The following is a 15250-nucleotide window of genomic DNA, read 5'->3' as shown; positions in this document are numbered from 1 at the left end:
TCACCCCAACATTCTAATATTACAGGGGCTCCCATTTAGATTTTCTTCTCCCTGACTGTATATGGACTGAGTCAGATGCAATAATATCTGAGAGCTTTTTGTACAGAGCTGTAAAGATCTTCTCTTTCCTTCCCCTCATGAGCAGTTTAATACATCCCATAAACTTTCTGGTGTTGAGCAACCATAATTACTTGCTTTCTAACCTGTGCCCATGTAGTAGATCATAGGGCTAACTAAGTAAGGTATTATGAATGGCTCAATCTAGATAATAAATCTACTACTGTAGCCTGGTGTTTGGCTCTCTTAAATAAAGATACACATGGAGCACCAAATATATTCACACACACACACACACACACACACACACACACACACACACACACACACACACACACTGCCAGTGAAGAGCTTACATACTTCATGCAGACAAGTATAGTTAAAGACAGAAATCAACCTTTTATTACATAGGTGACTAATTGGAGAGAGATTTATATGACATGAAGTTCTTCCTATTTGAAATGAACAATGGATGAAAGTAATAAGTGTTCTTTGATTTTAAGAGTAGACTGGGTTATAGAATGTGCTGTCTATGGAGCTAAGAAATGGGGAATTTTTTCAAAAGGTACTGAAGGTGTCTGAGAATCGGTACATTCTTAAAAACTGTTTCACTGTTGTGAAGTTGGAATCTTGGTATTTGGATAATAGAAAATAGAGATAGAGGTGAATGGATCTGTAGGAATAGAGTCTTTACAATAAATTCAGTGTGTTGATGATGATTATAGTTGTGAGAAAGACCAAGAGGAGAATGGGAGAAGTAATCATAAAAGCATATAAGATGTAGTCAGAAAGCTCCATATTTGGAGGGAAACCTTGTACAGGAGGAATTAAAATAATCCAGTTCCTAAATCCATAATTGTATACTTGAGATTATGATGTTTTTATAAAAAAAAAGAAAATCATAGATTGAAGAACTGGTTGAAAATAGAAAGAATGTAAGGATAGTGAGATGGATTGGTGGTTTCAAACCATATGCTGTTGTTGCAGAGGACCTGAGTTTGAGATCCAGCATGCACATCAGGCAGCTCACAACCACATGTAATTCTAGCTCTAGGGCATTTGAGTCCACCTTCTATCCTCCATGAACAATTAGTTGCCTCACACATGCTCCAACACACATAATCACATAATTTTTAAGATAATTAAAAAGAGAGGGAAAGGAATGACAATACTATCCTTTAGAATATAGTTTTAGAAGTATAGGAGAAGGCAGAAAAATGGGTCAGAATGTCAAGAAATGGACAGGTGGTAGGGATGTGTGGTATCAGCTATAGAAGAAGGATTATTAAGTGATTTCTTATATCATATGTTTTCATGTGCATTAAAATAGGTAGATAGATAGCTTTGTTTGTTTTGAGAAAGAGAAAGAAAATGTATTTTGTGAATATAGATGATAAAAGGAAACTATTCAATGTCACCCATATAGTCATTAATTTATATGAATTGGAGTACCCTATTAGAATAGGTGTGGCAATCATTTAAAAATCATCAAAGGCCATTAGTGTAAGGAAGAGAACCATCAATGAATATCTCCCTGAAAGATAGAGATAATATCATTGGGAAGTAAACGTTGACTATCTCTAGGGGTTTTCTATCAAGGAGGATATCCCCAAAAGGCAATGGGATGCTGTATGATATTCTAAGCTTATCATTATAAGATGTGCTTACACAGAAACAGAGATTCTTCAAAGACATTTCATTGTAACAGAGAAACTGAGGTCCTATAATCAGTCACAATGTACCCTGCCGTCAAGGGTTAACTCATACTCACACAAATATGATGATATAAGAGCCTGGCACTCGACTGGACTGCATAAACTTGGGAACTTCCAAGAAACACAAATGTACTGTCCAGAAGCATTGGAGGTCTGAGGACTGCAATCACTGTTACACTTGAATCAGAGATTGACATGAGGTATCAAAAAGTCACTTCTCCCTTCAGGAGCTTTAGGGAGTTCTGTGCTGGCTTCTCCCAGCCTATGATTTCTGTTCTTCTTCTTTGTGTGTTAATGTCCCTCTTGTTTCCTACAGGAAAGAAATCTCTCATTAAATTAAGAGTTCACACCAAACAATTCAGTACATTTCCACCACTCCAAAATTCTTAATCATGCCTGCAAAGACTTTTGTCACATAAAGTGACATTTATAGATTCCTCTCTTTCCTGAGAAAACTGTTTTGCTTTTATTTTTTAGTTTGTTTGTCTATTTTGTATATATACAACAGCCCCCATCTTCTAGTCATCATTTTTCCTTCTCCACCTCTTCCATCAGCCCCACCCCATTTCACTAGAATTGGCTTCCCCTTCTCATGACCTATGTACATATATGATTTTCTGTACTTACATAAATAGAGGACCTCCAGATGAGAAAGAGCATGCTGTATTTAGCTTTCTGCTTCTGACTTACTTTATCTAATCTGATAATCTCCAGTTATATCCATTTTTCTGAAAATGACATCATTTTATTCTCCTTCACGACTGAGTATCCATTATGTTGATCAGGTGTTTCTTATATTTTATGCATTTTATTTAATTACAAATGATATAAAAAGATAGAAACATATACATTATTCTGTATACATTCATAAATTTGAAGACTAATATACACTAATCCATTAACCAGTCACTGTATAATACTATAAGTGTTATGAGTGTGACTTAGTGATAGAGAACTTATCTGTTATTTGTAAAGTCCTATGCTTTATTCTCAGTCCTGAAAGAAAAACATTGTCATCATTATCACCACTAAAAAAAATTCTTTCTTACACACACTCTCACTCTCTGTGTCTTGCTCTCCACTTCTCTCCCTATTGTGTCTACATTTAAGGCCAATGCAAAGGTCTTCTTCATAGATATTCTGACAGAAAGTCACCCTCGCAAACTGATGTCACATTTTTCATCCTTCTGAAACAGGGTAGTAAATTGGCTTTTTGAAGACCTAACAAGCAGGTATCAGAACTTTTACCATGACCACAGTTTTGCTATTTTCAAAGATAAGGCACTTTTTTATTGTACCACGAAGCGAAATTAAACACTGCTATGCACATACATGCTTCTGTTTCCCATTCAGCCTCATAGCTATGGCCAAATTACTTCCATAAGAGACAAGCATTTATAAATCTCAAAGGAAAAAGAGGCAGCACTCACATTAAATGTAATGCAGCTACAAGAAGTTGTATCTTATTGCTGATTACTGGAAGGACTTGAAAATATTTATTGCCAAATAAGCACTTGAGATCTACAGTGATTCAGCAGATAAAAATCCCATGATGTCTGACTTTCACCTGGCTATTATTTCTGCTCCTGGAATCTAAGTCTTGGATTGCTGTTGACTTCTTTCCTGCTTCTTCACAAATTTGATTATGTTGTTATTGTCTTTGCAAAAGAGTCTGCCTATGTATTTATGTCAGGCTTTGCACTTACTGTGTATTATTGCTGGACTTGAACTTGGAGCAATCCTCCTGCACTTGCTTCCTGGGCATTGGAATTGCAGGTAGTCTCCACACTCTAGCTTCCTCTTAATCTGTCTCCATCGTTTTCATATAGGGGCTTATTTCAAGGCTGGGGAGAGAGCTCAGTCTCTAAAGTTCTTGCCATGAAAGCTTGAAGACCTGAGCTAAATCCCAGCACACACTTGCAAAGCCTGGTGTGGTGGTGCTCATGTGTAATCTTACAGGGATAAAGAAGAGGCAGAGGGGTGTCCTGACCATCCACCCTAGCCTACTGAAAACAAGGTGTTCAACTTCTGAGGAACAATGCTTAAGGTTAACCTCCTGCTTCCACATGCATGGGTACACCAATGCACATACAAAAAGCCTTATCATGGACAGTTGGGAAGCAGTCTGCTGTGGGTGGCAAAAAAAAGGCAGATACAAGCTAAAAACAATAATATGCATTTATAAAAATGTCTTAATTAAAAATAACATTTTTTTTTCAAAACAGGTTTCTCCATGTAGTTTTGGTGCCTGTCCTGGATCTCGTTCTGTAGACCAGGCTGGCTTTGAATTCATAGAGATCCACCTGACTCTACGTCCTGAGTGCAGGGACTAAAGGTGTGCGCCACCACCGCCTGGTGAAAAATAAAGTTTTGATCAGGCCTGAAACAGTTGTTTGGTATTGTATAAAAGACAAGTATAATTTATACTAGCATGGTTTTATGTTCATATAAATTTGTTATATATAACACACCATATGAACAACTTCCATTCTTATTTATAGAGGATATTCTCCCCAAGCCCTCCCCAACCATCTAAGATGCTATTGATACAACGTCTCATTAATCTTTGCCAAGAGTCTTGTAGGTGTTATGATCCTAGTTTTATAGATGTGGAACAAACAAGCATAGATAGATGTGGAACAAACAAGCAAAAACAGATAAATCACTCCACCGTTGTACCATGTGTCAGTTAAAAAGGAGGTCATTAGAAGGAGGTGACTAATATGACACATGAAAAATATACCAACATCTTTAATAAGGAATGACAGATTCAAATAGAGGAAACAGAAATATCCACTGAGTGCTTCCACAGTCTTGATTCAAAGATCCCAAAGGAAACTGGCAACTCTGTCTGTCATCTGTTAGTTTGTTTTAGGCATCAGAATGGTAATAAAGCATAGAATCCTAGCTTCCATGGGTGCAGCATTAAGATAATTCTTAAATATAGAGTCCTGGTGAAGTTTCTCTAACAATTTTGCAGATGACAAGGCCTCTGGGTAGACAAATAAACTCAACACATTTTCTCCAGACACACACAGCTGCAAGTGTTGCTAGCAACCATGAAAGCTGCACAGAATTCGCATGCCGTGCAGAGCAGAGAAAAAAAATTCCTCATTGCATGTGGTCTTCAAGTACTTATTTCTCTCAAATAAACTGAAGGAAAAAGCAGGACTTTCCCCCAAAAGTGATGTGTTCACTAACTACATACTGTGATGATCTCTTCATGGACCACTGCCAGAGGTTGATTTTACTCAATACCCTGGGGTTTTGTTCACTTCTGTCATCACTGGAGCCTGATTATACTTTTGTCTATATTTTTAAGTTTATATAACACAAAACAAAATAGAAAAATAGTCTTTAAAATGAAACTGTCTCATATGTCATTTTACAATATTTTGTAGCTATTACTTGGTTGTGCACTAGGAATTACAATAAAAATAATCTCTGACCCTAAGTAAATATAGTAGTAAGGTGTGTGTGTGTGTGTGTGTGTGTGTGTGTGTGTGTGTAGTTTGTGTTCAGTGTATGTATTTGGTGTGGATGTGGTGTATGTATGTTGAGACAAATCTGAAACAGGAAAACTATTATTTAAAGCAAAATAACTTTTAGCACTTTGATATGGACTTACACAAACTATTTGTGGGTCACTAAGAGGAAAAAAATGTACCTAATTATGAGAAGGTTTTAGTCTCAAAGCAGTATTTGGAACTAGCTTTGAATATTAATTTTTTTCTTACTTACTTACTTACTTATTTATTTACTAACTTACTTATTTTTTAAAACCTCTCTACATAGCCCTGGCAATCTTAGACCTCCTTATGTAGACCAGGCTTGTGTATGCCCCCATACCTGGGATGTTTTGAGTTTTTTACAAAGAAAGCAATAAGTTGGAGGAGTTGAGGGAGAGGAAACCATAATCTGAATATATTTTATGAAAAAAATCTATTTTGAATAAAAAGTAGAAGAAAAGATTACTGATTACTGTTAGAGACCTCCTTTAATATACACTCCACTGAGCAAATATATTTTCTTATCCTAATGCTACATTGCATTTTCTTATGCATTTTCTTAGTAGTTTTAGAGATAATACAAATCAATTTTCTAAACTACCTGAGTGAAACAAAGAAACATAATCAACAGCCCATGTGCTTCTAAAAAATGATAATTCTTTGAGGGAGACAGGCCACCAATATGTGACGGTGAGACCCACATTTTATTGCGGGAAGGTGGGGGCATTCTGATAACATGTTATGATTCAGATTGTAAAAGGTTTCCAAAAGCCCATATGAGAAAAAATAGGTCCCCATACTGACAATATTGGGTGGTTTTTGAATCTTTAAGGGGTTAGTCAACCTAATGGAGAAATATTGAATCATTGGAATGCTAAATTCATTAGAATTTGATGATGTTGGGGAGCCTATCTTTTGTTTGTCTTATACATCCTGGATGCCATAAAGTGAATATCTTTGGTGCCATGAAGTGAGATGCTCTACCACCTACCCTTTTCCATGAGTATATGCCTTTTCCCTGGGCTCAAAGCAATGGAGCCTTTTGATCACAGATGGAAGCAGCTGAAATTGTGAACAAAACAAATCTTTCATCCTCATAGTTATCTCAGGTAGTTTGTTACAAAGATGGAAATATGATTCTACTTAACAGTCAGTAGAAAGATATTTAATAAAATACCAAGTGTTGAATACAAGCTGCCAGATGAACAGTGGAGTCAATTTAAGTACTACACAAATTCAGAGGCAAGAACATTTCATGACTTTCATTAAGCAATCTCTCTGATCAAATAACCATAGAAACACACACAAAAAGGCACTCTTTCTGTCTTCAAGGAGTCTGGATTTTGGACTGAAAGACACAATATAAATAAATATAATAAAAAATCAATCACTGGGTTAATTAGAAGACTAAGCTAGTAAGGGACCTGTTCATAGGAAAATACAAGAAGTAGCAATGTCACTTTTAGTCATGTTTCTTTTGCCTTCTTTCTTTCCTTCCTTCCTTCATAGCTTTCTTTCTTCCTTCCTTTCTTTCACTCTCTCTTTATTATGCAATATATTTTAATTTAAATACAATTCCATCATTTCCTTCTTTTCCTTCCCTCCCTCCAACCCCTCTAATACCTCCCAACCTTTGTCATCCTATGAAATTGATGGTCATATTTCTTTTTACACACACACAAACATATACACACACACACTCACACATCCTACTAAGTTTATTTCTGATATATATATATATATATATATATATATATATATATATTCCTTGAGTTAGGTTCAAGAGTTATGTTTAACATGTGTCCACAGAGGCTGAATTCCCTATGACCCATTGATCTCTGAATTATGTCCAGCTGTGGTACTCTTTAATAAACTCAACTTGATGCAAAAAGAAGTTACTTTGATGAGGGGAAAGAGTAACACTTATCTGTGGGTATAAGGATAAGTTTCAGAATATAGTTAAGAATTACAGTGGTCTAGAACAGTGGTCATAATAGGTTCTCTTCTAAGATCCATGACCCCACTACATGTGTAGTTGGATGTTTCAATACAAGGTATGATTTTATTCCTGTTGAACACATCTTAATTCCAATAAGACAGTGTTGCTAGGTCCTAATGGCTCCCTTGGTGAGAAGGTGCTATGTGAATGGCACAGATACCAGGAGTCAGGTAAATGGCAAACAGCAGACTTGTTTATTCAGCAATGGAGAGAGCCTTATATACCCTCCTACCAGCACTCAGGCTGTGTCCCTATCCAGTGACTTTGCATGGTCACCCATCATTGGCTAGGTATGATCAGGACATCTAACAGTGCCTGTTGCTATGCCCTTAGGCAAACTCCAGGTTGGCTCATCTCCTGCCCTCATAGGCCTTATCTTCCTACATATCCCACCCTTTTCTACTTATTACATGGACACTCAGTGAAAGCCAGAGTGATTTGCTCAGGCCTTGTGGACCCTACTTCAGGAAGGCTCAGCAACTGGACTGTGCCTGTATTAGGTTGGCCTGACAAACAAGCTCTTACCTGGCTTTGACTACTGGCCCTCAAAGAGCATCCATTCATGAAGGGTGTGGGTCTAGGAAGTAGCCTTTGAATTTCAGATAACTAAACATGCATAACCTTCTGAGGAGGACTGTAAGAAGGGTGGCTAAGAGCCATTAACAACTGAAGAGTCACTTTTGTTGCTTCCTGCTGCTGCTGCTGCTGAATATGTTACAGGGGATATTTAAAGAGAATTAGGACTAACAATACCACCCTGTCAATTAAGGCATATGTGAGCACTCAGGAGGGATCAAATAGTCTTTTTATGTTATGCCAACCTTTTTCAGCTATGGGGGGGGGGTCCACAGCTGATTGGTGTCCTTTTGTCCCAGGTTGACCAGAAAGACTTCTGCCGGCCTTTGAGGCTACAGTGGCTAGTGGGGGCGGGGATACCTCAGCCTGAGGAAATTTCCACCTTCAGGGGCAGGTGGACATTGTGGCACTTCGTTCCAATGGTGCCACAGGGGAGGTGTAGCCTCCCCGAGGTGGGAGTGGGACTGACAGGGAAGGTGCACATATGGTATCAACTGTGATGGTGCTCCCCTCAGCAGGTTTCGCAGGGCCTGAGCTGTCTGGCTCCTTCTCATCAGATGCCATACAGAGATCAGACATGGAAGGGATGGAGGTGATGGAGAGGTTTCCCATTTTTTAGAGCGAGACAGCAGGCAAGCAACAGTCAGAGAGAAAATGGCAGTCAACAGGGGTGGAAAATTGTGTTGGACCTTCATGTTTTGTGCTTAGTGGGGGACTTCCATGGTGTTTTTAGGCCATAGCTGTATGCCCACACAGTGTGTTTGGATGAAGGAATGTGTTCGGGGGCCAAGCCTTGGTTCCACTTCCTGGAGAGTCCAGCCCTTATGTGGAGGCACCAAGTAAACCAAAACAGAAAAAAAAAAAATATGCCTTCCTAATGAATGGACAGACAAACATGACAGACAACACAAAAGAAGGAAAGGAATGGAAGTCCCAAAGCTTACCTGCTGAAAGGACTAAAACCACACAACATTGAGGGGCCTTCTCACCAAAACACACCATCTTGGAGGCTCTGTCCAGCACTGAGAGTAAGGAGAGGCAGACAACCAAAACTTGTTGGGTGCCAGATGTTGCTGAATCCTAACAGCTCCCTTGGGGAGGGGGCAAGAAGGCACAGTGTCAACAGCACAGACACCTGGAGTCAGATAAAAGGCAAACAGCAGACTCATTTATTCAGCAAAGGGAAGAGCCTTATATGCCCTCCTCCCAGCACCCAGGCTGTGCCCAAATCCACTGACATTGTGTGATTGCCCCTCATTGGCTAAGCATGATCAGGACCTCTGACAGCACCTGTCGGAACCAGTGACATTGCTTGGTCACTTATTATGGGCTAGGCATGGTAAGGACCTTTGACAGTGCCTCTTTAGGCAGACTCCAGATTGGATCCTCTCTCAGCCCTGTAGGCCTTATCTTCCTACAAGACAGCTGTTGGTTACCTATGAGTTATCTATGAGTATCATTATTGTTATTTTAAAATAGCTTGCCATGCTGGTCAGTGTTGTGGTTCAGAGGCATCTTGTGGGAACATTTTCAGCCTGAATGTCAAGACTTTATTTAAAATTATATATGACATATTAAATACTCTACTAATTATATATAATTTAGGAAAATATAAAATAATATGACCCTTTGAGATTTTATCAAGCAATCTTGATTTTTCTTTAATTCCACTTCAGTCGTAAATGTGGTAATTCCCATAAAGATAGTAGAAATATATGACTTCATTTTTTCTAATACCCATTACATTTTCTTCATTTAAATAGTATTTTACTTGAAGATGAATTCCTCTCCTCTGAGAAGTTTCAATTCAGAGTAGGAATTGCAATAATTAATTAAAAATGCTTCCTGTTTCTTAGTTCAATTCAATCACATAATAGTTTTTCACATCTGTACATGTGCTATTTAAGCTTCAGTTACATATATATATATATATATATATATATATATATATATATATGTTAGAAATAACTGATACCAAGATGATTGCCAGGGATCAGGTGAACTTTTTAGCCTCCTCTAAGCAATTATTTCCCACACATATAGATATTCAACAAAGTTTTGTGGAATCACAAAACTTTGTTTTTCTCCTCTTTGACTCAACTGTTTAACACTTAAAATAATTAAGATGGGTTGCTTGTTCTTTTTAAGAACCACATTAACATTCACACAGAGTTGAGTTTAGCACCTTTAAAAGGTAATTTGCCTTCTGGGAATTACATCTGCTGCAGAAAAATTTTACATACCCAGTCTTTTTGATCATTGCTATGCATGTAAAGAGATTAAAGTACAATTTGTAAGGCATGCAGTTTTACACAGACTTCATTTAGAAGCACTTCTGCAGTAAACTAACTGTATTATGGCCTTATGACTGAGTATATCTGTAGCTGAAGTTTTCCTGTGTCCCAGCCAGCTGGTGGTCAGTACAAATCTCTCCTACTTGTGTCCCTCAAGTAAACACACTGAAGCTTATATTAATTAAAACTATTTGGTCATTACCTCAGGCTTTCCACTGACTAGCTCTTACATTTAAACTCAGCCCATTTCTGTTAATCTATACTTTGCCACATTTTCCATGTCTTTACTTGTGTGTCATTACATGCATCTCCCAGGATGACAGGCTGGTGTCTCCTCACTCAGTCTTCCTCTTCCCAGAATTATCCTCATCTGCTTGCTTCACCTATACTTCCTACCTGGCTACTGGCCAATTAGCATTTTATTAAACCAGTGTACAAAAGCATTATCCCACAGCATGTCTCCACATCACTTCACAGAGCTTACATGGCCTGTTGACAGATACAAGAATTAATACTGAACTTCTGTACCCCTTCCCAAATGGATGAGAAAGTTATCTGTAGCTAGAGTTTTCCTGCCTTGCCCACAGTCAGGACAAATCTTTGTCACCTGCCAGTCCCACAGCCGCTCAGACCCAACCAAGTAAACACAGAGACTTATATTGTTTACAAACTGTATGGCCGTGGCAGGCTTCTTACTAACTATTCTTGTAGCTTAAATTAATCCATTTCCATAAATCTATACCTTGCCACGTGGCTCATGGCTTACTGGCATCTTTTCATGCTGCTTGTCAGGGTGGCGGCTGGCAGTGAGTCCTTCTGCCTTCCTGTTCTTTTATTTCTCCTCTTTGTTAGTCCTGCCTATACTTTCTGCCTAGCTATGGCCAATCAGGTTTTATTTATTGACCAATCAAAGCAACTTGATATACAGACCATCCCACAGTACAGCTAAGTACAGACCATCTCAGACACCTGCACTCAGGCCCATGGTCCTACTCATCCTCTATGCAAACCTGCTGGGTAAAGCCACAAAGAACCCAAGAACGGGCTCCCACAGGACATACAGAACATCCCACAGCAGTTATCACTTTCTTCCTCTTTATTGCAATATAAGAAAGCCCAATAAAATCCATCAAAAGCTTTATTTTGTTGAATTCAACAAATTTGTGACTATTGTGATATCCTCTAGTCTACTTTACTTGATGTAATAATTTGTATTGTTGTTTTTGTTACTGTTATTTTTGCGGTGCCAGTTGTTCAACACAGATTTGTTCTTCCTAAGCAAGTACATTGCCACTAAGTACATACGTAGTTCTACAGTTGCTTTGAATTAACACTTTTGGAAAACATGATGGAGACTTTATTTTATTAAACAAATTTCTTCTCAGACATAAAAGTTTAATACTTATGGTAAATGAATTTAGACTCTGAACTAATAATAGTTTACCTAAAATAGAATTTTAAAGGTTACAAATTTCTTACATGAATATTACCCCCTCATTTACATTTTACCACAGCCCATATGAGCAGGTATGGCCATCTTAATTTTATTTCAACAGATAAACTAAAAACTTAGGATCAGAGAAACTAAAATTAACACTAATGTGTGCATAGTTAATATACGCAGAGCCAGAATTAGAATAAAAGTGCCTAATTTCCCTGACAACAGCCCAGAGTTTCACATTCTAAGCAAAATAATTAACATTTGAGCACACCAGAATCAATCAAAATACTCCATATGTATTGATTCCTCAAAAAAAGTTTTAGAAGTTTAAACATAAGGAAATTCAATCTCCCAGATTTAAAAACATATTCAGAGAAGCCAAATTGTGTACACTGTTGAACTAGATTATAAACCCACAGTGAACATACTATGCAACCTTAACATTATCTTACCTGGGTTTCAAGACTAAGAATATGTATAGCAGAGTCGATATAAGTTGATTGTGTTCTTCTGGGGCTCAATTTCATTGAGCTTATGGAAAGCTGTACTTACACTTTGTTATTCTCGAAGTAGAAAATTAAATTGTTTTTCTCTTCTAGGGACTAATTTATATCCATGGTAAAAATGTTCTTTCTTAGTCATTTTATCATTTTAACTTAGAAAATTTCATAATAGAAAAAAATTTAAGGGGTTGTATTGTTGATGTTTCATTTGGGACTGGGTACCCACAGTTGCTTGTTCTCTGCATTTTGACCAGTTGTGTCTTTGTGTTATGACCTCCATCTGTTGCTAAAAGAAACTTCTTTAATGCAGGGTGAAAGCTGTACTTATCTGTGGGTGAAAACATTAAGAATGCAGTTAAAATTATAATTTCCATGATCATTACTTTAAATATTTCAACAGCTATGTCCAAGACTGAGCATATTTTAGTTTTGTTGTTGTTGTTATTGTTGTTTTCCTTTTTTTTTAAATTCTACTGTAGGATTAGGACCTCCCTTTAATATTTATTGAATGATGTTACATATCCTATGGAAAACTAACAGTTTTTGAAAATTATCCTCCTATGTATTTTACCTCAAATAGCAAGACCCTATATTTTGTAGGAACACTCTTTTTTTTTTAACTATTTATGGTCTTCATAATATTAAGATTACAGAAGTTTTATAATTCTCCAAGGAAACAGGATGAAACATTTTAGAATTATGTTTAAATCTGCCTCCCACTTGGGAGCGCTAACAATGGGATTATTATCTCTGGGCTGAGCTCACTGCATTGCAAAACTGAGCAGTGGCACTTTCCTGGTTTACAGAGGAAAGTAAGCATGCAAAGGACAGCATCTATGACTATGATTGTCACAAAAGTGATCAGAGATTCTAGAGATGCAGAAATAAGACGGGGGAATGTTTGTGTGTAGCATTTTTTTAAACTTTTAATGATTCTTTGTGGATTTCACATCATTCCAATCCTACTCATTTCCCCATCTCAAATCTACCCTATGCCCTTGCAACCTCCCCCACAATCAAAACCAGATTTAAAAGAAAAATAAGAAACAAACAAATAAAACAAAGAAACAAAACAAAAACAAAAACAAAAGAAGAAAAATCTTGTGGAGGCTGTAGTGTGGCCTGTTGACTCACACAGTTTACCCTTTAGTCCATTCATGTTTACTTGCATGTGTTCATTGCCAGGAGTCACTGGTCTGGCTTCAGGCCTCTGGTTTCTGCTATACCACCAAAAATGGGCTCTCACTAGGGCTCCTCATGGATATCCCGTTGACATCCTGCGTCATGGAGATCCTGCTGTTTTGGATCTGTAGGATTGTCCTCTTCATATGCTCCAATAGGAGTCAGAAACCAAATGAGCAGAGAACTTCCTTTCAGCCTGATGAGAGTCGTGGTCTTTTATTGCAAGGTCATTAGGTATAGTCTAAAAGATTTCTGGTGTCAGGAGTGAACGGGCTTGTAGCATGTTTGTATGTGAAAAGCTAAGTGTTGCTGTTGAGCCTCTCCAAAGCAGGCTAGAACAACGCCTTTTCTTCAGGTAGATGTTCTTGTCATAAATAGAAAACACACACATGTACTAATTCAGTTTTTCTATCCTTCCCCTTACTTGTCTTCCTTAGGACCACCGCAGAAAATAGTATCACCCAAACAAGAACATGAAGACCGGAAACACGACAAAGTCACAGACAAAGGAAGTGAGAGCGGGACTTCCTGCAATGAGCTCTCCACATCCAGCTGTGACAGCCACTCAGAGGCCAGCACGCCACAGGACAACCCGCCCAATGCCCAGCAGGCTGCAGCTCACCAGCCTAACACCTTAACCTTGGATCGACCCTCCAAAAAGGCACCAGTGCAGTGGATGCCACCACCAGACAAGCGCAGAAACAGTGAACTCTTTCAGTCACTCATCAGCAAGTCCCGAGAAACAAATCTCTCCAAAAAGAAGGTCTGCGAGAAGCTAAGCGTGGAAGAGGAAATGAAAAAGTGTATTCAGGATTTTAAAAAAATCCACATTCCAGATTGCTTTCCAGAGCGCAAACGCCAGTGGCAATCTGAACTACTTCAAAAGTACGGGTTGTAGTAAGGATGATGTTCCTGGCTTGTTTTAATGGCATTCGATGTTTACTACAACGTCACCACCTGACTCTTGGTGGGTATGATTCCTGCTGCTCTTTCTTTTTTGTGAACCGTGGATGTGGGACAGTATTTTTTTTTTCATTACTTTTGTTGTTGTTTTTAGAAACATAATTTTAAAAATGAAACCAACAAATGTGTGTCAAAATGGTGTATCTATCTGATTCAAACCATTTTGTGATAATGAACGTATACTGTGCATGATCAAGACACTTAAGAATCTTGATTTTTGAACTGTGGTCGACTGGACATGTTTGTCATTCTGTAACTCACTAAATAAAAGAATCTTCATATCATACCAACTCAGACAACAATGTGGATGAAGCAACATGAAGTAAAATTTTAGGTGAAGGTTTTAGAACCCAAATCTACAACTGTTTAAATGTTAATGCAATAAATAAGTATTATTTTTGCATGAACACGATGTTACAAATACATCACATGAAATAAGGAAGATCTGTTCGTTGCTATGAAAGAAAAAATATTAAAAAAATAAAGCAAAAATTATATATAAATATATATATAGTTTCAGGCAAAGCCTATCAATGTAAGCTGTCTAGGAGATTGAACTTCCTTTGTTTCAGATCTGTGGTTCTTTTGTGTAGGTGTATGGTGTTTCTGTATGTTAAGATGGTGTAAATATGCCTTATACTGTTATGTTATGGCATCGACATTCATCTATCAATGCTAATCATGATTATTTCTGTGAAATGAGTCTTTTTACATCAGGCTGTGAAAATTGGTACAATGATGATTTAAAAGATCCTATTATCATGTTAATCAAAATAATTGAGGGAAATGGTAAAGAGCTTTATGTATTTATTAAAAAAAGGAAATGTGTTAGAATTCCTTAATTTCTACTGACTTTTATTTAAAGATATTATTTTATTGTCCTTGAGTCTCACTTAAAACATTATATTGCAGAATGGTTGTTAAAACTGAATGCTGGAAAGATTAAGCCTAACTCAAATTGAAGTAGAGAGAGATCCAGATACTCGCGTGGTGTGTTGCTTAATAAACCCC

General features: G+C 37.6%; 1 protein-coding gene across 1 annotated transcript in view; it reads left to right on the top strand.

The window, feature by feature from the left end:
- Window positions 1–14744, top strand: part of Kctd8 (potassium channel tetramerization domain containing 8) — a 244792-nt gene extending 230048 nt beyond the window's left edge. Inside the window, exon 2 of the mRNA XM_006979666.4 lies at window positions 13714–14744. Within this exon, the coding sequence (XP_006979728.2) occupies window positions 13714–14174 (461 nt within the window). The 3' untranslated portion in view covers window positions 14175–14744. The remainder of the gene's footprint in view (window positions 1–13713) is intronic.
- The last annotated feature ends 506 nt before the right edge of the window (window positions 14745–15250 follow it).

This window comes from Peromyscus maniculatus, chromosome 10, assembly GCF_049852395.1.
Source record: "Peromyscus maniculatus bairdii isolate BWxNUB_F1_BW_parent chromosome 10, HU_Pman_BW_mat_3.1, whole genome shotgun sequence".
Taxonomy (NCBI): domain Eukaryota; kingdom Metazoa; phylum Chordata; class Mammalia; order Rodentia; family Cricetidae; genus Peromyscus; species Peromyscus maniculatus.
The sequence above is the reverse complement of the archived record's forward strand: the minus strand, read 5'-3'. Positions and strand labels throughout refer to the sequence as shown.